The sequence below is a fragment of the Theropithecus gelada genome, chromosome 6 (assembly GCF_003255815.1).
Source record: "Theropithecus gelada isolate Dixy chromosome 6, Tgel_1.0, whole genome shotgun sequence".
NCBI lineage: Eukaryota > Metazoa > Chordata > Mammalia > Primates > Cercopithecidae > Theropithecus > Theropithecus gelada.
In genome coordinates this window covers 144,021,563-144,041,687 of record NC_037673.1, presented here as the reverse complement: position 1 = coordinate 144,041,687, position 20,125 = coordinate 144,021,563, and the positions used below count along the sequence as shown (strand labels likewise).

General features: G+C 36.8%; 1 protein-coding gene across 4 annotated transcripts in view; it reads left to right on the top strand.

Moving 5' to 3' along the window:
- Positions 1-20,125, top strand: part of JAKMIP2 (janus kinase and microtubule interacting protein 2) — a 188,354-nt gene that overhangs the window by 128,628 nt on the left and 39,601 nt on the right. For 3 of the 4 annotated variants that reach the window (XM_025387744.1, XM_025387741.1, XM_025387740.1), the window contains 11 exons: positions 2,474-2,620; positions 3,275-3,415; positions 5,908-5,964; positions 6,872-6,991; positions 7,930-8,058; positions 10,896-10,979; positions 11,661-11,723; positions 15,219-15,317; positions 16,500-16,598; positions 18,269-18,322; positions 19,205-19,270. In XM_025387744.1, coding sequence (XP_025243529.1) covers positions 2,474-2,620; positions 3,275-3,415; positions 5,908-5,964; positions 6,872-6,991; positions 7,930-8,058; positions 10,896-10,979; positions 11,661-11,723; positions 15,219-15,317; positions 16,500-16,598; positions 18,269-18,322; positions 19,205-19,270 — 1,059 coding nt within the window. The remainder of the gene's footprint in view (positions 1-2,473; positions 2,621-3,274; positions 3,416-5,907; positions 5,965-6,871; positions 6,992-7,929; positions 8,059-10,895; positions 10,980-11,660; positions 11,724-15,218; positions 15,318-16,499; positions 16,599-18,268; positions 18,323-19,204; positions 19,271-20,125) is intronic. The other variant, XM_025387742.1, reaches the window with a different exon arrangement.

Below are 20,125 nucleotides of genomic sequence, written 5' to 3'. Positions count from 1 at the left end.
CTTTAGTTTAATATATTGTTATTTCATTCAAAAATTTTTCTAATGTCATGTAATGTTTCCTTTGATACATGGGTCACTTAGAAGTATATGGCTTAATTTCAAAACATTTAGAGATTTTTTAGTTATCTCTCTGGTATCAATTTCTTCCTTAATTCTACGATAGTCAGAGAATGTACTTTGTATATTTCATTCCTTCAAGATTTGTTGAGATTTGCTTTATGACCTCAGTATACAGTCAATTTTAGAAATGTTACATGTTTACATGAAAGGGAGGCATACTCTGTAATTATCAGTTACAGTTTGATTGAAGTTTGTTAATAATCTTGTTTAAAATTATCTCAATTCTTACTGATATTTTTGTCTGCTTCTTTTCCCAATAGATTTGTCTATATCCTTCTGAGTTATTTCAGTTTTACTTTATATATATAGAACAATAATACATATTTATAATATATACTATATTAAAAATTAGGTTACTAGGTGAATATAAATTATTATTAATTAATTTGTTATAAATTAATAACAAATTAATAATTGTTATAATTATTATAATTATAACAAGTTATATATAATTATAACAAGTTATAATTATAATTGTAATAATTGTTAATTTGTTAATGATTTATTAATTTATAACAAATTAATGATTTGTTATTAATTTTTTGTGTGTATTGACCCTTTAATCATTATGCATTTTTTTCCCTCTGGTAATACTTCTTGGCTGAAAGTCATTGTTATTAGTTGAACTGTATCAGATTTTTGTTTTAGTGTTAGCCTGAATATACATGTGTATGTGTGTGTATATATATGTATTTATAACTATATAGACATACATATATGCATACATATTTACACATACGTATATAAACACACAAACACTGTTTTTCAACCTTTCTGTGTTTTATTTAAGGTGTAGCTTAAAAGGAACATTCTGTCTGGTATTGTGGGACTGTGGTTATTGATGTATGATGTGATAGAATTATAGATATTTTCTGTATGCATATCTGAATTTTCTATGAATACTATTAATAAGTAAATGTAAATATTTAAAACTCACATAATTGACCTTCAGAAGAGACAGGTTAAAAAAGTGAACCTAGTAGAATAACTTATTTTCCTTTTATGTATACAATATTTAATATTAATGCTTCAGGCACTAAGGACTAAGGCATTAATGCTTCAGGACTAAGTCAGATTATTTATAGAAATGAATCCAGTTTTGGCGTTTAATATGAAATGGAGTTCTTAAATTGAGATTGAGATGGATTTGTGGAAGTGCTGCTTAAGAATCATAAGATGAGATTTTACTAATATTCATAATTAGCTAAATCTTCTACCTCAGCACTTCCCAAAATCTTAGATGCTCAAGAACGGAGTGAGTACTTTTAAAAGTCTTCTCAAATATTTCTGATACAGCCCTCCTTTTTCCTTGCTCTTCTCCCAATACATATTCACATTCAGAATCATTAGTAAGAAAAGAATAAGCTAATCATGAGAAGCTGAAAATGAAAATCTATTATATATAGGATAATCATGAAATATACAAAAAGGAGAATTTTAAGAGTAAAGGGGAGGACTATTAACAATCCCCTCAAGACAATTTTCATAAACTTAGACCAGTGGTTCCCAACTACAGGCGATCTTGACAGTGTCTGATGTTTTTGATAGTCACAATTAGCAGAGTGTTACTGGCATCTAGCAAGCAGAGGCCAGGGATGCTGCTAAACATCCTCCAATGCACAGGACACCTCACATCAAAAAAAACATCTGGCTCAAAATATCACGGATGCTAAGACGGAGAAACCCTGCTTTAGACTAACCAAGCAAATGAGCGTATGCTCACTCTTAATTATGGGTGGATAACAATACAATCATACTTTACTAAGCTTGGGGAGAATTCGATATCCTTACACAAACATCCATAGAGTTTCAAACTTACGTGTGGTTTTTTCCTCAATAAAATTTCTTTTAAACTAACAACCGTAGTGCGAGTCAGGAGATTTCCACAAGGTCTCTGGAAGAACGACCTTTGGCGATAACCAGGCTTGGATTCAGGTCCTGGCCGCATTACTTAGTGACCGTGTGGTCTGAGTGAGCTCCTTTATCTCTGCGCTAATGGAGGTCATTCCAGGTGCAGGGATTGCAGCTGAGCATGGTGGAGTAACAGGTGAGGGTAGCGAAAGAAAATAAGGAGAGCAGGTCCTCCCGAGCATTTCCAAAACCAGTATCTTCAGTACTTTCCTTAGGACAGTGGATTGATAGGAGGTCATGAAGGCTGTGATGAAAAGCCATTAGAGAAAACTGAAAAGAAAGCAATCAGTCTGTTGAAGGATTGAAATGTCAGTGGTCAGTCCTGAGCCACATAGTGAAGCAGACAACACTGGCTGCAGAAGTGCTTTCACTCCCACCTGTTTACTCCCCTGCCCCCATGTCCCCCAAACACAAGACACAAATCTTCACTATTTCTTCCCAGTTAAAACGCGTGCGGGAAACCGAAAAGCAATGTAAACCTCTCCTGGAAAGGAACAAGTGCCTCGCCAAGAGAAACGATGAACTGATGGTGTCCTTGCAGCGCATGGAAGAAAAACTAAAAGCCGTTACCAAGGAAAATTCAGAAATGGTGTGTATCACAGACTCTGCAAAACTGCAGCTTCCTTGATTGTATTACCCTAATAACCTGACTTATTGCCATTTCTCAGCTTATTTTAAAAATGCAATGCTATTTGGATTTTTCCTTATGTAAGCAAGGAAGCCTTAACGAAGAAAGCAAGAGAAGGTTGCTGGCTCTGAGTTTTATGAGGTTTCTATATTTGCAAAACTGTAGGAGTGCTTCCAGGAATTTGCACGCCTTCCAAAAGCTCGGAAATGGATAAGGAAAGCTTTGACATAACTTAGCCACAGAAACCTTCCACGACTTCACTAACATGCTATTTACAGACCTATACCCCAGGCACACTTGTCTTCTAAGATCGTGCATGATAGTTGGGAAATAGATACCATTACTTGTGTTATATATGGACAAGTGAAATGCTAATGTACTCCTTAATAGACTTTCAGTACATCTATAGAGATCTTCAGATAATCCCCAATGATATTGACTTATTATTGCAGATAAAATGTGCTTGAGGATTTTGTCGGTGTGTGTGTGTATTCAGGCTGGGCAATTTCCAAATTTAGCTGGAGCCTCATAAACTTTCTACAGATATTTTATGTTAACAACCAAAGTTGGCGGTTTTTAAAGTCTCCACCTGTACTTTCTTCTTTTCCTATCCAGAGAGAAAAAATAACATCCCATCCACCCCTGAAGAAATTAAAATCTCTGAACGACCTCGACCAAGCTAATGAAGAACAAGAAACAGAGTTTCTAAAACTTCAGGTCATTGAGCAACAGAACATAATTGATGAGCTCACAAGGGTACGTGTCAATCAATCTGTAAACCCTAAGTTGTTCCCAAGGTCAAGTAGCCAACAAAATGTACACTGAAAGCAGTTAATTTTAGATTAACTCCAGAGGCCCAAGTTCATATGTTCAATATGTAATTTTGTTCTAGAGCCTGTATTCCAATATTTTATATTGTTCAACTGCTTTACACCTTTTACATTATAATCCTTCGTTAACTAATTTGGTAGCACAAATAATAACAGCAAAACACATTAAAAGAACTTTTAAATGCGTTGTTGTATAAGTTTGTAGGTAGGTTGGGTGTGTCTTATAATTGTCTTCCAGTAACAGGATCCTGAAGCTCAGAGATTTAACATGTTGTCTATGCTAACAACATCACATATACATCTTGTTTCCCAGGTCTCAATTCAGTATCTAGCACATAGTTACAGTTTAAGAAATATTTATTGGATAAACAGCAACAAAATAATTACATAACAGAGCTAAAATTTCAGCCCAGATTTTCTGATCTTTACTTCAGTACCTGCTGAGTGGGTAGAGCAGTTATTACTTCCGTCAGAGTTTGGCTGAGGTATGTGTTACTAGTAAGGATGCACTGAGACCTCTAGATGCCTTTGGGTTTTCTTCTTTGCCTCTCCATGTTTGTTCTGTGAATGACATCATTGGTTGCTCTCACTTCAGGACCAAGTCCAGATCTAAAGACTTGAATAGCAAGGAGGGAGTTAGGCAATAGTCTCCAGAGTGGGGTGAGAAAAGTGATTCACTGCCACTGAGAGAAAGAAAGGTTATAGCTTCTGTTTATAATTACTTCTGATTCATCCTTTTAAAAATTTCTATGTTGACTATATGTTATAATGAATACACTAGATTAGGAGGGTAATTTAAATATATAATTGTATTAGGGTTCTCTAGAGGGACAGAACTAATAGGATAGATATCTATATAATGGGGAGTTTATTAAGGAGTATTGGCACACACGATCGCAAGATGAGGTACCACAATAGGTCATCTGCAAGCTGAGGAGCAAGGAAGCCAGTCCAAGTCCCAAAGCTGAAGAACTTGGAGTCTAATGTTCCAGGGCAGGAAGAATCAGGAGAAAGATGTAGGCTGGGAGACTAAACCAGTCTAGTCTTTTCACGTGCTTCTGCTTGCGTTTATTCTGGCTGTGATGGCAGCTGATTAGATTGTGCCCACCCAGATTGAGGATGAGTCTACCTTTCCCAGTCCACTGACTCAAATGTTAACCTCCTTTGGCAACACCCACATAGACACACCGAGGAATAATACTTTGTATCCTTCAATCCAATCAAATTGACACTCAATATTAACTGTCACAATAATATGTAAATTGTAAAAGTCTCATACGTAGAGGCTGCATTTTTACTTATAAAGGTGAAAAAATAAAAAAGCCTGAACACCACTGGCTTAAACCAGATTGCTTATTAAGCGTGGTCTCCCTGTTTTCTTCATTTCGTTTTCACATCCTCAGAACTCATAAATTTTACAGATTCATGAGCCCAGGAATTTGCCTGGCTTTGAGTATCCTGAGATTAAGCTGTAAATTTTTTTATAGAATTTTGGGCTATTTAGGCATACTCATCAGACTTTCCAAAAGACACTCTATCTAGTTTAAATTTTTACAGTAAACACATGGAGTGCTTAGTGAATAAACCCCAGATTCCCAGGATATCTCCATTCACAGCAACAATAAATCATGAAATTGATCAATATTTCTAGGCATTCTTTGAGATTCCCAGAAAATTTTTTAAAAACTGAAAACAAAACAGAAACACTAAATGACTCCAACCCACTAGCGACTCTGTTCCCTGTCCTATTTTCAGGGACTGCAGGTGAGAACAAGAATCCAAAAATAGGCCAAAGACAGCTTTCTATGCATTTCAAATGACTAAATGAAAAGAATACACTTTTACTTTATTGTGAAATTATATATTTAACACAAATTTAAAGTAATTTTGGATCTAGCAGGACTAAAGTACAGAACTAAAGTACTAAATGTACAGTACTAAAGTACTATACATTTTTTAGAAGTCTAAAAATGATTCTGTTGTAAATTTTAACCTGAAAGTGTTTGTTTTAATATGACTTTCTCTAAATGGAGATACCCCTAGGTTTGATGTAGAAAGGATTACCTGACGAGTTGAAGAGTCATATTTGAGAAATGTACATGATAAGTACATGATAAGTAACTATTTTCATAGCTACTTGATGTTCAAGTATAAAACAAAGAATTCTGATTAGGAACACAGTACACTTTCTGATCATGAGGCTCCTTGTTCCACATAAATCATCAAGAATAGTTGTAGAAGATTCTTATTTTGAATATATTTAAGTATCAATCCCAAAAGTTGCCAAAATTTAAAAAACAAAGTCTTATTCTTTTCCAAATATAACGCCTTATGGGAAAAAACACTCTGTCTTTGCAAAAAACTATAAAGCAACATCTACCAATTCTGGATCTGAAAAATATTTCAACTGTTTTCCAGGACCGAGAAAAGCTCATCCGTAGGAGAAAGCATAGAAGAAGTTCCAAGCCAATTAAGGTAATAAGAAATCGAAGTTATCAGGCACTTGCCATAAGCAGCCAGAGAGATGAGGCTTGGCATGGCATCTTCCTGCACGGGTGTAATGAACCAGGTGTTCCCAAACTGTCGCAGCAAACCATGGGCTTCATTTGCTAGAAGAAAATCTTTTCTGTTGACATTTCTTCAAAGTCTAAAAATGATTCCGTTGTAAATTTTAACCTGAAAGGGTTTGCTTTAATATGACTTTCTCTAAATGGAGATGCCCCTAGGTTTCATGTAGAAAGGATTACCTGACGAGTTGGAGAGTCCTATTCAAGAAATGTACATGATTTTGATGTCTCCCACTGAATAGTATGAGAGTCTGATGCCCAGTTTATGACAATTAATGTATTTTTATTATTCATTCAGATAATATTATTGATAACAATGCTCCCAATCCACCAATATCTCTATAGCCTCTTACAATCCACAAAGTTTTGTTATTCAGTTTGTCTATTTGATTTTTAATTTTGTTTTTACCAAGTATACCATTTGTTTTTAATGTGGACTTGGATGACAAGACTTAAGATTTGATCATCTCTATCACCTGAGTTTTCGAAGTCCTTTGGTCATAGTTTAAATACAGGAAAGAGTAAACCACATTCGCTCATCATGATATAAAATGTAATCTAAAAGAGGCTTCAGTGTTTCTATGAAAAAAGCTAAATATTAATGAATTTTCTTAAGATGTCAGAAGTGAAATAATATGGGAGAAACACTTGTTGGAATTATTATGCTTGTGCCTAATGTTTTTATTTCAACAAAGAAGCATAAAGGATCCGTGTCTTCTATATTCACTTACATGTATGCCAGTTGACAGTATTTTAACATTCAACTTTCCCTACTGTTAGCTGTGTCAGTAAATATGTATTTTCCCTCCATGTAGAGGCCTGTTTTAGACCCTTTCATTGGCTATGATGAGGACTCTATGGATTCAGAGACATCATCCATGGCCTCATTTAGAACAGACAGAACACCAGCTACTCCTGATGATGACTTGGATGAAGTAAGCATTTCTACCTCTCTAGCCTTGGGTGATATTGTCACCAAATATTTTATTTAAGGGGGGAGAAAAAGCATTTCACTCTTCATCTCCTTTATATAAACAGCACAAAGTGGTCCCATAATAGTAACCAATTTTGAGGCCGCACTTTGTTATCTCTTGAAAAATAGTTTCACTTATAGCAGGTAAACCTTTTAGAAATTTCTCTCCAGTTCAGCTCTCTAAAAGACTTCTTTCAAAATAAAAGTTACTTTCCAAAATTCTTTATCTAGGGGAGGTAGGAACCCAGGAGGCCTTACCAGGTTTTTGGATGTGGTCTGAGAGACTGTTGAGTGAAGTGTGCTCTGTGGGCCACCCTCATCAGAATGATCTAGAGGCCTCAGTTACAATGAAAATTCGGGGACCCAACCCATGCAACGCCTGACTCGGGATCTTAGGAGTGAAACACCCCAATCTATATTTTTTCCCAAAATTCCGTGTTGATTATGTTATGTCCAGAAGTTTAAGATGTAAAGCAATAAAACAACTTTTATGATTTATCCGGGGGAAAAAAACAAGTTGCTGGAGATGAACATACTGAAAAGAAATAAGAGTAAAATTCTAGGGTATCATTTCCTCAAATTGAGGTACAAAATCTGGATATGACTTTTTCTTATTTGGATCCAAAATTGACTGCATTCTAAGCCCAAGTCATTAACAATGAGAAATGTATCAAATGCTAAATGCTTCTTTTACTAAAATAAATATTTCTGCAGTGTCCATCTTGAAAATATTACAGTATTTGTGCCCATATATACACTTCAGAGCTAAAAACAAAATCAAATAGACTGTTAAACAACATTTTACTTCTTGTAAAAAGTGGGCAAATGTTAATATTTCACATTGAACACGCGACTTGAACATAACACAATTCTTTTGGGGCTTTTTTTCTTAACCTCAAGAGTTTAGCAGCTGAAGAATCTGAACTAAGATTTCGACAATTAACAAAAGAATATCAGGCCCTCCAAAGAGCATATGCCCTCCTACAGGAGCAGACGGGAGGCATCATTGACGCTGAACGAGAAGCCAAGGTTAGTATGGATCTGTGACAGTGTACTGAATTAGCATGCAGCAATCACAGCATAAAAGTACCCTGGTGGATCACGAGGTAAGGAGATCAAGACCATCCTGGCTAACACGGTGAAACCCCGTCTCTACTAAAAAATACAAAAAACTAGCCGGGCGAGGTGGCGGGCGCCTGTAGTCCCAACTACTCGGGAGGCTGAGGCAGGAGAATGGCGTGAACCCGGGAGGCGGAGCTTGCAGTGAGCTGAGATCCGGCCACTGCACTCCAGCCTGGGCGGCAGAGCAAGACTCCGTCTCAAAAAAAAAAAAAAAAAAAGTACCCTGGACATAAAAATATCAATAGGACAGCTTTCCCTGTACTTTTCTCTCATCTGCAGCTTTTGAATTGTTATAGCTTTTATGTCAACAAACCTTGAATCTAGAAACATTAGAACCAGCTTAGATCAATGCTTTTGTTCTTTTAAAGATAGTTGAGTACATAGTTCTTGTTCTTGCTGTTTGAAAACATACATTTTCAAAGCTAGACAATATTGGATTTTGTTAAGCCATTTTTTCATTTCTTGCTTAGAAAAAGAACTTTTTTATCTTTCAAAACCTATAGTGAGCCAGTGTCTTCTGTTCGTTAATAAGTGCACAGCATTTACTTTTGACAGCTTACCAGAATTTTCACAGACAATATCTCATTTAACCCTTGGGACAGCCCCCTAAGGCAGGTATTTTATAAAAGAGAAATCTGATACTCAGAGAGGTTAATTGAATTGCCCAAAATCGCACAAATAGTAAATGGCAAAGCTGATATTATAACTTAAGTCTTACTGGGTCAAATGTTCTTTCCTTTATATCATAATTGCCTCTCATGAGCCTATTTCAACAAAAAGAAAAGATAGACATGTACTATACTACTTCTTAATATTTATTGAGTGCTTGCTGTGTTCCAGGCATTGTGCTGAACACTTTACACACATTATCTATTTAATCCTAAAACAACCCTAGGAGCTAGATATGATTATTATCCTCTTTCTACAGAAGAGGAAATAATAGCTTAGTAGAAGTTCAGTGTAGCTTAGTGAAGTTAAATTATTTACTTAGGTTTACCTAGGTTTCCTAGCCTTGTGACTTCATAGTCATAATCACCAGGCTATAATTGCCTCCTAGGTAAATTTACTTGAGCCAAAAGGGAGCATGACCACCCAGACCACCCAGTGATTTCATCCTACTTTCTTTCTGGAGAGTCTACAATGCACTGAGGAGTTTTGTAGAACTACTGTTTTTCAGTGGGAAAGGGTAGATATAACAGTTACACATTTTTAAACAGTAGCATGCATACACACATATATTAGTAAATATGCAGGTTTTTTAAAAACACAGATTTAGAACAGGCAAGCAATCATTACAAAGGAATGTGCCTGTAGGCTGTCATGTATATGTCCTAGTGCTATAATATTTGTGTTTAAGTGTTCCTACCAACATGGATTGGGGAGTTAAAATAATAGCATATTATTTTATTTTTATTTTTTGGAGATTCCTCCCCAAAAAGGAGACTCCTCCTTTTATTTTTTGGAGATTCCTCCCCGTTTCACTTGATTCTTCTATCTAAATAAAGGTTTAGCATTATCTCTGGCCATTAAATTCAGGAAAAGTTACCATTCTGAGAAAAATCATCTAAAAGAAACAAGGATGTTAGAAAAAGAACAAGAGAGTACATTTAAAGAGACTGGAAATTTAAAAATAATACAGATGAAAGCATCATTGAAAAAAGATAAAATTAGATCCAAGAAAAAATAGGTTACAGTCAACATCAATTCACAGTTAAAATAAATCTTAGTAAAATTAATTATTTTGGGGGCCTGATAAAGGTAAATGTAATATTTAATAATCAAAAGAATTATTCTCACAGTGAACAAGGATAGCTATCATTGCTGCTTTTATTCAACCTTGTACTAAAAAACCTATCCATATTGTAAAACAACAACAAAAATGGGTTTACAGGCAGGAAACAAATTACTAGGCTAAATCACATAGGACAACAAGGTTGCTCCATACAAGATTAGTATTCAAAACTACTTATACACACAGACACACAAAATATGATATATAGAGAGAGACAGAGAGAAACTGATTTGGGGACTTAAATTTAGGCACAAAGTTTGCTCTGAACGAATGGAAAGGCCGGGTGCACTTTGGGAGGTGGAGGCGGATGGATCTTCTGAGGTCAGGAGTTCAAGACCAGCCAGGCCAACACAGTGAAATCCCATCTCTACTAAAAATACAAAAATTAGCTGGGTGTGGTGGCAGGTGCCTGTAATCCCAGCTACTTGGGAGGCCGAGGTGGGAGAATTGCTTGAACCCGGGAAGCAGAGGTTGCAGTGAGTTGAGATCATGCCACTGCATTCCAGCCTGGGCAACAGAGCGAGACTCTGTCTCAAAAAAAAAAAAAAAAAAAAAAAAAGAATCGAAAGAATTTGGGGAAGCAAAATGGAACAAGGCTTTTGTGAAAGGGAAATCATTCAAATAAAGAGAAGAGTGGAGAGTTACAAGGCATATTTAGGAAACAAGAATTATGTCAGCAGGCAAGGGTTTGACTCTAGGTTGGTGAATAGTAGGAAAATATTGGAAATATAATGGGAGTTCTTGAATGCCAAGCTAAAGAGTGAATATTAACCTGAAAATAAAGAATGCTACAGGGAGTTTTAAACAAGAATTTAGATCAGAAAGATTCTTTTGTCATAGAAAATTCTTCTTTTTTTTCCTCTCTCTCTTTCTCTTACTTGTTGAGTTCTAGTCAAGAAAGATACTGAATAACCATTTTACTTGCTGAGTTGTGGAATTTTTATTTCGCCAGGCTCAAGAACAGCTTCAAGCAGAGGTGCTAAGGTATAAAGCAAAAATTGAAGACCTGGAAGCGACTCTGGCTCAGAAAGGGCAGGTAGGCATTTGGTTGCTAGCTTTTCTGCAGGTGCAGACAATTCAAACTGACCTTTCTCTAGCTCACCTGTGCATGGGCCGCACCCAGGACACAGCTTGGCTCTCCACAGTGATCTTTCTCAAACTGCGTTAGAATGTTCAACTCTGTACTTCTGTCCCTGGTGTTTTTCTGGCCAGAGTATGAACCCAGCCACAACAGTGAATGAGGTTGGGCAAGAGAAAGAATGCCAGAGGAAGAGGAACCCTGTACAAATAGCCTAGAGTTGTCTTAAGCTGCTAAGACCAAGACCCACCCCTCCAGCTGTGTTCTTTGCCTCTATGCTACATTTATGGTTCTGCATTTTAATGTTTTCCATCCATATGTATCTAGCCTGTGTGCATTCTGACCCTTTTCACTTTTTGCCTTTGTGGTCACTTCTGAGTCCCCAGAAGGCTGGTCCTGGATTATTCAAACTGGAAAAGGTAGAAATAGGGAGTGATGATGAAAAGGGGGTTAAATTTTTCCCGGCAACTTTGGCCCCAGTGTCTTTGAAGGAGCTGGCAGGGGTGGGTTCTACTTACCAGTCTTTGGCAGGCAAACAAACAGGGTGGGTAGAAGGCAGCTCTGGCAAAGTGGTTTGACGACACAGGCTCTTTCATGCCACTGTGAAATGCTGACTGCGCGATATTCTTTGTCAAACAGGATTCACACTGGGTAGAAGATAAACAACTTTTCATTAAGAGAAACCAGGAGCTTTTAGAAAAGGTATGTTGGGCACAACACCCTAGCGGGGCAAAGGAGAAAATCATGAGAGATCCAGGAGCAGCAGGGGGTGCTCTCAGGAGTGGCACAGGGGCCAGGGGAAGGGGAGGCTTTTTCGGCGCTGCTCTGTCCTCGGCTGCGTGCTCAATCGCATCCCTGTCACCGCCATCACCATCAGTGAAGTGGCACGTGTGCATGGCTCTGCGCTGGGCATTGTGCAGACTTGAAAGGATGTGATCCCTGAAACCTCCTGATTTGCTAACCATATATACATATATACTGTATATATACTGTACATATATATATATACACACACACACACACGCACATGCACATCTTGTATGATTGTTTATCTACAACAAAACCTCTATGAGGGCCAGGGGCGGTGGCTCACGCCTGTAATCCCAGCACTTTGGGAGGCCGAGGTGGGTGGATCACCTGAGGTCAGGGATTCGAGACCAGCCTGGCCAACATGGTAAAACCCTGTCTCTGCTACATACAAAAAATTAACCAGACGTGGTGACGCATGCCGGTAATCCCAGATACTTGGGAGGCTGAGGCAGGAGAATTGTTTGAACCTGAGAGGCAGAGGTTGCCATGAACCAAGATTGCGCCATTGCACTCCAGCCCAGGCAACAAGAGCAAAACTCTATCTCAAAAAAGAAAAAAAATGAAACAAAACAAGCAAACAAACAAACCTCCATGAATAGAACTTGTTATTTTGTGTGAAGAAGTGACAGAGTATGACTCCAAGACCATGCTGAAACCTAGCATAGGCTTAGATTCTCACTTTGTCTTTTTATTAACCTTGAGTCTTTCTTTTTTTTTAATGAAAGATTTTTTTTAGATGAATACTGTTTTTAAAACATAAAACAGTATTCCAGGAAATTACTCAACAAATTAAGAAACAAAAACATGGTTTAGGCTTGAATAGATATAATTAATTTTGGTTATCTGAACACAGAGGCAATTAAACATAATACATTTTCAGTTCAAAGGTGGCTTTTCGTTTGATATTTACCTTCTATAAATCTAGTGAACGATTTCTCTCTCTCTCTATATATATATATATATTTTTTTTTTTTAATTTATTTATTTTTTTTTTTTGAGACGGAGTTTTACTCTTGTTGCCCAGGCTGGAGTGCAATGGCGCAATCTCTGATTGCTTACTGCAACCTCTGCCTCTCAGGTTCAAGCAATTCTCCTGCTTCAGCCTCTTCAGTAGCTGGGATTACAGGCATGTGCCACCACACCCGGCTAATTTAAATTACAGAAAATCTTATATTATGTTTGACAAAAACAGAAATCGAAAGCCCAGTTGTGTAAGGGAAATAATTGTGTAGGTCAATCCAAAGTCATGCAGAAATTATTTTAGAATTGTTTCTATGAATATTTCTTATCCTTGACAAGTAATAAAAATTAACCACAACATCGTGGCTGGTAAGCATGAGAAGGAGGAAAAAGATGCTTGTCCTACCTCCCCTCTAGTCTGGCAAAGTGAAGACATCCTATCTCTTGCTTTGCATGCTGTGAGGCAGAGCTGATGTTTTCATCACTTAGATGTATAGATGATGTATATGTCATGTACAGAGTGGGCAGGTATTCAAAAATCGAGAACTGTTGTTTTCAGGAAGGTTAAGGGACCCTATAAAGAAACTGTTGGCATTGAATGAATTACAATCTGTGAACCACTGATCTAATTGTTTCATTAACCACTAGAACCAGCAATCTCCCCAAATATTGCACCATTGATTCAGTAGAAGATTCTAGGAAGTAGAATCTCCTTTATAATCTTAAGTTAACTTCTACAAACTTTTGAAAGTTTACTAGGCCACAAATATCTAGGGTAGAAAACTTGACTACATTTATTAATGTCACATATTTCTCACTATTTCCCTATCTTTCTTTTCCTATTAGTTTCAGAGATGCCCAGTAATAAGTGTTCTTATATTTCTTTATCATAAAAAAAAAATCCCATTGTGTCTTCTATCTGATTTCTGTTAGTCTTAATCTTTTTGGGCTAAAGGAGGAATTTTTATACTCAGGCTTCTAAGAATAAAATAAGTAAAAGGATGGCAGAAGTGACAATGAAACTAAATATTTAACTGCAAATGTATATACTTGGGAAAGTAAGATTTGTCCTATGTTAAAAAGGCCCTGGGTTTGTATTTCTAAATTCAAGGTTTTAAATAATTGCTCTTCATAATGCCCACCCACACAGTTAATATCAAGGGAAGCTCAAAATCCATTGTACTTCATAAAGATTTTCTAATTCCTTAAAAGCCAAAGATGACGGCTGGGCACAATGGCTCATGCCTGTAATTCCATCACTTTGGGAGGCCAAGGAGGGCGGATCACCTGAGGTCAGGAGTTCAAGACCAACCTGGCCAACATGGTGAAACACCGTCTCTACTAAAAATACAAAAATTAGCCAGGTCTGGTGGCAGGCACCTATAGTCCGAACTACTAGAGAGGCTGAGGCAGGGGAATTGCTTGAACCCAGGAGGCAGATGTTGCAGTGAGCTGAGATTGCGCCATTGCACTCCAGCCTGGGGGACAAGAAAGAGACTTCATCTCAAAAAAAAATCCAAAGATGACTCAGACATGAACCCTGTCTATAGGGGAAGGTGCACTTATACATAACTAACTGAAATTCATGCTTTCTCAAGTTATACTAGAGGTCCTATAAGAAAATCTAGAGGAAAACAAAAGGAGAGGTATCACTTCTGAATGAATTGACTAGGGAAGGCTCTTATGGACATTAGAGCTTATTTAAGCGCTAATGTTTAAGAGCTTAGCTTTAAGGTGTTTAAAGAAGTGTAGAATTTTCTCACATAGCAAAGGAGATAAAGTGAGCCATTTTCAGGCAGAGCTGAGTAGATACAGAGTTCCTGGAGTAGTCAGTTCATTGGGTGGGCCACAGTTTCTAGATTCTAGTGTTTGCATGATCACGTGTGAGTGTGTTTGTACAGAGATGAGAGTGATAATATTTAAAACTGGAAAGCTAGGTGATAATCTCATTATTAAGGTTTTTGAATTCAGTGTTAAAGAGCTGGCTTTCTTCTGTAGTAATTGAAATTCAGCAAAGTTTTGTATATGATGAGAGCTGTTAAAAAAATTTCTGTAACAAATATAAGTTGAGAAATGAGAAGTATCAGTCCCCTTATGTATACTATTAAATTTGGTTCTAGTAGACTGTCTCTAACCCATCACAAGGGCAAAGTGAGTATTCTCAGATTCACTATTCACAGAATTCCTAGATTTTAATTCCAAGGAACAGAGACGTCTTCTGGCATTTTTCTCTATGACTCAAAAAACTCAACCGAAGGATAACTAGAAAGAAAGCCAAAGACTTATTTTATTCACATCTACTTGGGAATTTTTTTCACGGTCTGGAAGACTTATTCACTGAGTAAACTGAGCACTATTCATGCTTGCTTTGCAAAGTTGTAGATGGTTTTTGCAATGCTTACCTAACTTCAAGATTTACTTTATTAGATAGAAAAACAGGAGGCAGAAAATCACCGGTTACAACAGGAACTACAGGACGCCAGAGACCAGAATGAGCTGCTGGAGTTTCGAAACCTAGAGCTAGAAGTAAGGAAATGATGATGATAATAATAAAAATAATCATAACTATTAACATGCACTGATCACATTGAGGAGCTAGGCGCTGAGTTAAGCATTTCAGATTCATACTCTCATTTGGACCTCACGATCACCCTCAAAATTATATAGTGGAGGCAACTGAGATCAACTAACTTGCCTAAGTCTGTGACTAGTAAGCGGTAATGCTTTGAGGCAACTCAAAACTGTCTTTAGTTACTGTTCTTTTCAGCACTACTATCTTTTATAAGCAAGACTAATAAATAATTTTTAAGTAAGTTTAAATAATAGATTTCAACCATCCTCAACATTTCATTGTTTTTAAATACTCATGTCCATCCTTAATTAAATGTTGACTCATTAAAACATGTTACTTCAAGAATTGTATTTCAAAATGTGCTATATGAAAAAAATATTTTGTAGGTAAATGTGAATTTATAAGTAAACGTTTTAGTCCCTAATGCATTTACGCAAAAAAAAAAAAAAAAAAAAAAAAAAAAAAAGGCTAAGAAGCAAGGTAACTTGTCTTAGAAAATACCTTGATTAATCTGACCAAATTTCAGGTGTTTGTTTTTATTTTGCAAGTAAAACATAGAAACATCAGATTTTGATTGTATCCTGCAGAATCTGACTTAGGATCTGGTTCAGTGTGTGTTGATATATAAAAGTTTAAGAAAAATTCCCATTTGATTTCTGTTATTTTGCCAGTTATTTCTTCTTTAGGCTATTTCAAATTAGGTCTGGATAAAAAGTTAGGTGTTAGTAGGCTTCAGTGAAGAAGAGTCATTCTTTTGTAGCCCACATATCTTACTCATAAAGCTTGAATAGATTGAATATGCAAAAGGCTGTTAGCGGCCATAAAACTTCATGGCAAGACCACGCTATGATATTTGAAAGCTCTAAATATTCATACAGTTTAAACTGGAGCTCCACTTCCTGCATTTCCCTGACCAAAAAATTTGCAAGAATGGATGACACCATCTTCTCAATCTCTTAGTTGACTAGTCAGTTTTTTCCATCACATTTAATCATGAACATCCTGAGTTTGATTTTTTTTTCTTTTTGCCAAATGACATTAATAAACTGCTGAAATAGCATAAAGAGACCACTGGTTTAGTGTTTAATTAATCAGTTTTGTTTTTAATTTCCATATATTCTTCACTGTATTTCAAGGAGAGAGAGAGACGATCCCCTCCATTTAATCTCCAAATTCACCCATTCTCAGATGGTGTGAGTGCTCTGCAGATCTACTGTATGAAAGAAGGTGTTAAGGTAGGCAGATATTTCATTTTTTATGTTTGTAGAGACTAGAAAAACTGGGAGTTGGAAAAGGGGAGGTTGCTAATGACTATTTTGTCTTTCAGTCACTGGATGTCATCATTTTGATGCAAACTATGTAGGAATTGAAAGTAGTCACATCTACTAGAAAATTAACAGAATATTTTTTAATGTGTGACAGATACATAAACGATAACAGAAAAAACACAGGCATCCGTGATTATTTAGAACAGAGTCATATGAAGAAAGATGCAGCATTAAAATTAGCCTTAATTACCTGGGAGAAATGTGAAATCAATTTAATACTTCAAGAAATATATTTCAAGTCTGCCAGATAGAAAAGTTGGAGTCCCTTCTTTGAGCCATTCTAGGTGCTATGGAATTCATAATCTTGGAATGGCAGAGTTAGAAGATGTTTGAAGTCATCTAGTCCATCATCTCTTTTGATGTGTTTAATTTAGGGAGGATTCCTCTTTTGGAAGAGTTTAGGGTTTATAACAGGTTGCATATTAAACAGCATATAATTATCTTTTTAGTGCTACTGGATATATTTTAAGTATTAGAGTTGAATTGAGTGACTCTGTTCCCCGGGAAAATACATTGTCCTTCAGAGTAGTGAAATCACCTTGTGAATATCCGTTCCTGGGGTAAAGCTGGGATGCTGCCTGCTATTCCTGGTCTCTCCTTACCTTCTGCATGGCCCTTCCTGCTCCCACTCTGAGCTGCAAAATATACTTGCTTCAGTTGCCTTCTCTGTACTTATGAGATTGAGCTAGACTTTCCCTTTCCTGGTGGTACGACTCTACTGTACTGCTGTTTGAACATGAGTAAGAGGAGAACGTAGTACTAATACAGTAAAAAGTGGGAGAAAACTTGGGTGGTAAAGTTGTGCTTCCTTGCCTTCCATCTTAAACCATTGTCCTGGTGTTTAAACTTCTGGTTTTCCTGGGTGGCATGGTAATTTGTCAACCAAAGCAATTTTTGAATTTCACTGTAATTAAATGAAAACTATTTTCTTTGCCTTTTCCTTCGATGCTTTTTTTCTCAGATAAATCACAAACAGCCTAATCCAATGAACTCTTTCAAATGGAGTTCAGCTGCTTCAAACTGACTCAAGGAACAGGAGTAAAAAATAAAAGATGAAATTAATGCTAGCTACCTTAAAAAAAATAGTGCTGCACTATAGTTTTCTACATGGCAGTCAAAATTCAATCAGGTCAGAATTTTGCTAATTAGAATGAAATTGGTTGATTCTTTATATTTATTACCTATTACTTTTTTATACCTGAAAGTCTATCACAACTGAAAAAAAAGGGTTGGTAGTCATGAGAAGAAAGTTAATGAGAATATTCCAAGTCCTTTACTACATGCTAGACTCTTTCACACACAGTCTGTTTATCCTGAAGATCAGCTCAGACTATGAAGTAGGTATTTATTATCTCCATTTTGCAACTAGCAAAATTAAGAATGATCTGTTAAGTACCTGGCCCAAGTTCACACAGCATGTAAGAAGCAAAATTGAAGCTTAAAACTAGGTGTGCCAGATTGAAAACATCCCAAGGAAGTTCAAGCCCTGAAATTTCTTCCTCTAACTTCATGTTCAGGCACTGATGGAATAGTAGGCTACATTTGTCTTTGACATGAGTTTCTGCTTGATTTTGCAGGATGTGAACATCCCTGATCTCATAAAGCAGCTTGATATCTTGGGCGATAATGGGGTAAGTAAAGAATTGATTAAGTATAGTATAGATATGAATTTGCCTAAACAGAGGCAAGAAATACTTAACAATGCATCATGTGTAAAGTAAGAGCACGTGAGATGCCATGTTCACTTAAGGATGTTGCTCTTTGGGAAGAATCTACAATTTATCAAACAACTTGGCTAAGGGGTTGTAAGGATCTCTGGAAGGTAGTAGCAGAAATGAGACCTGTAAAGTGCTTTTTGTGGGCAGGTTTCAGGTTTGAATGCTGACCACATCTCCAGTGAGTAAAGCTAATTACTGTCTGACTCTGGCTCAAAGGCATCCAGTGTGAAATTAATCAGTCATGCATTTGCAAAGGCTGCTAAATACTAGGGCTGTTGGCAGTGCCATAAAAATGGACCAGAAAGCTATAATCCATTTTCTTTCTAAAAACACCTTCCAGACAGGGTCAAGGCACATTAATTCAGCAGGAGGACCATTTATTGTGATAGTAGGTGAATGGTGCTTGTAGGTTGAAGTAATCACCGTTTTTCCCTTGAAAAATTATCAAAGGAGAGAACGGAATTAGTAAAGTTACATCAAAACTTCTATGAAGAGACTGTTCTTTATTCTATTTTGGTTTCTGTTTTTCTCATAACATGACTATTAATAAAATATGCCTCCAGTGACACAGAAATCAAATCAGTGTTAAGGAGATATAAAAAAAAACAGGTTTAATATACTTCTTCCAGGTTTTGATTAACTCTTTGTTCAGAATTATTACTAAACAGAATAGGAATTTGTTAAGCTTCTATACAGGCTTATACAGAATGCTCTGTAGCAGTCAGTCAGACAGTATTTTCTTTGGAATAAATAATATCAGTATGTTCAGCTTATGGCCTTTCTTATTTTTTACAGAATTTAAGAAATGAAGAACAAGTGGCCATAATTCAGGCCAGCACTGTGCTGTCCCTGGCAGAGAAGGTAATGAGTCGTACAAACATTTCAAATCATTTCATTAATACTGAAAGAGCAGGCTAGGGTGTGAAGGACATTCTCTCTGCACATGACTTTGTGTGTGAATACCTAACACACGTTTTATTTTTAAGGGTGGTACAACCCAGATAGAATGAGAACACCCAAAAGAAAAGTCTATACACTGATTCGGGGTGGGTGGATAATTTTTGCTTTGAAGTTCCTTAAAGATATATATAATTCTTTAAAAACAGAAAACCTTCTGGATTACATTATTTACACAATCCCTACCAAGCTAGGAAACCACCAGAGAAGAGTATTGTAGGGTGGTGATAAACTGGAGCATTGCTCTTGTCATAGACTTTTCCTGGGGTGTGTACACACCATCACTCCCAGCTGATCTTAGGGCTTAGTAGTGGCTCATTGCTGTCTCATTCAGAAAGCCCGACAGAGAGACTGTCAGGAGAAAATCAACACTGACTGTGCTCTGGCTCCACCTTGTGTCTAAACCTGGTAAATGGCCAGATAAATTAGTGTATTCAGAGTACTTCATGAATCAGTGCATAAAGCCTGGCTGGGTGGCATGTGCCTATAGTCCTAGCTACTTTGGAGGCTGAAGGAGGAGGCTCACTTGAGCCCAGGAGTTTGGGGCTGTAGTGTACTATGATCATACCTGTGAGTAACCACTGTACTTCAGCCTAGGCAACAGAGTGAGACTCCATCTCCTTAAAGAAAAAAAAAGTACCAGTAAATACTTGAGAGTCATGTGCACATGGTTGGATGAAATGAGAACAAGCAATCAGCTCTCTCCAATCTGAAATGAGGGAATTCTACAGGTCAAATGACAGTTAAGTTACTCAAACA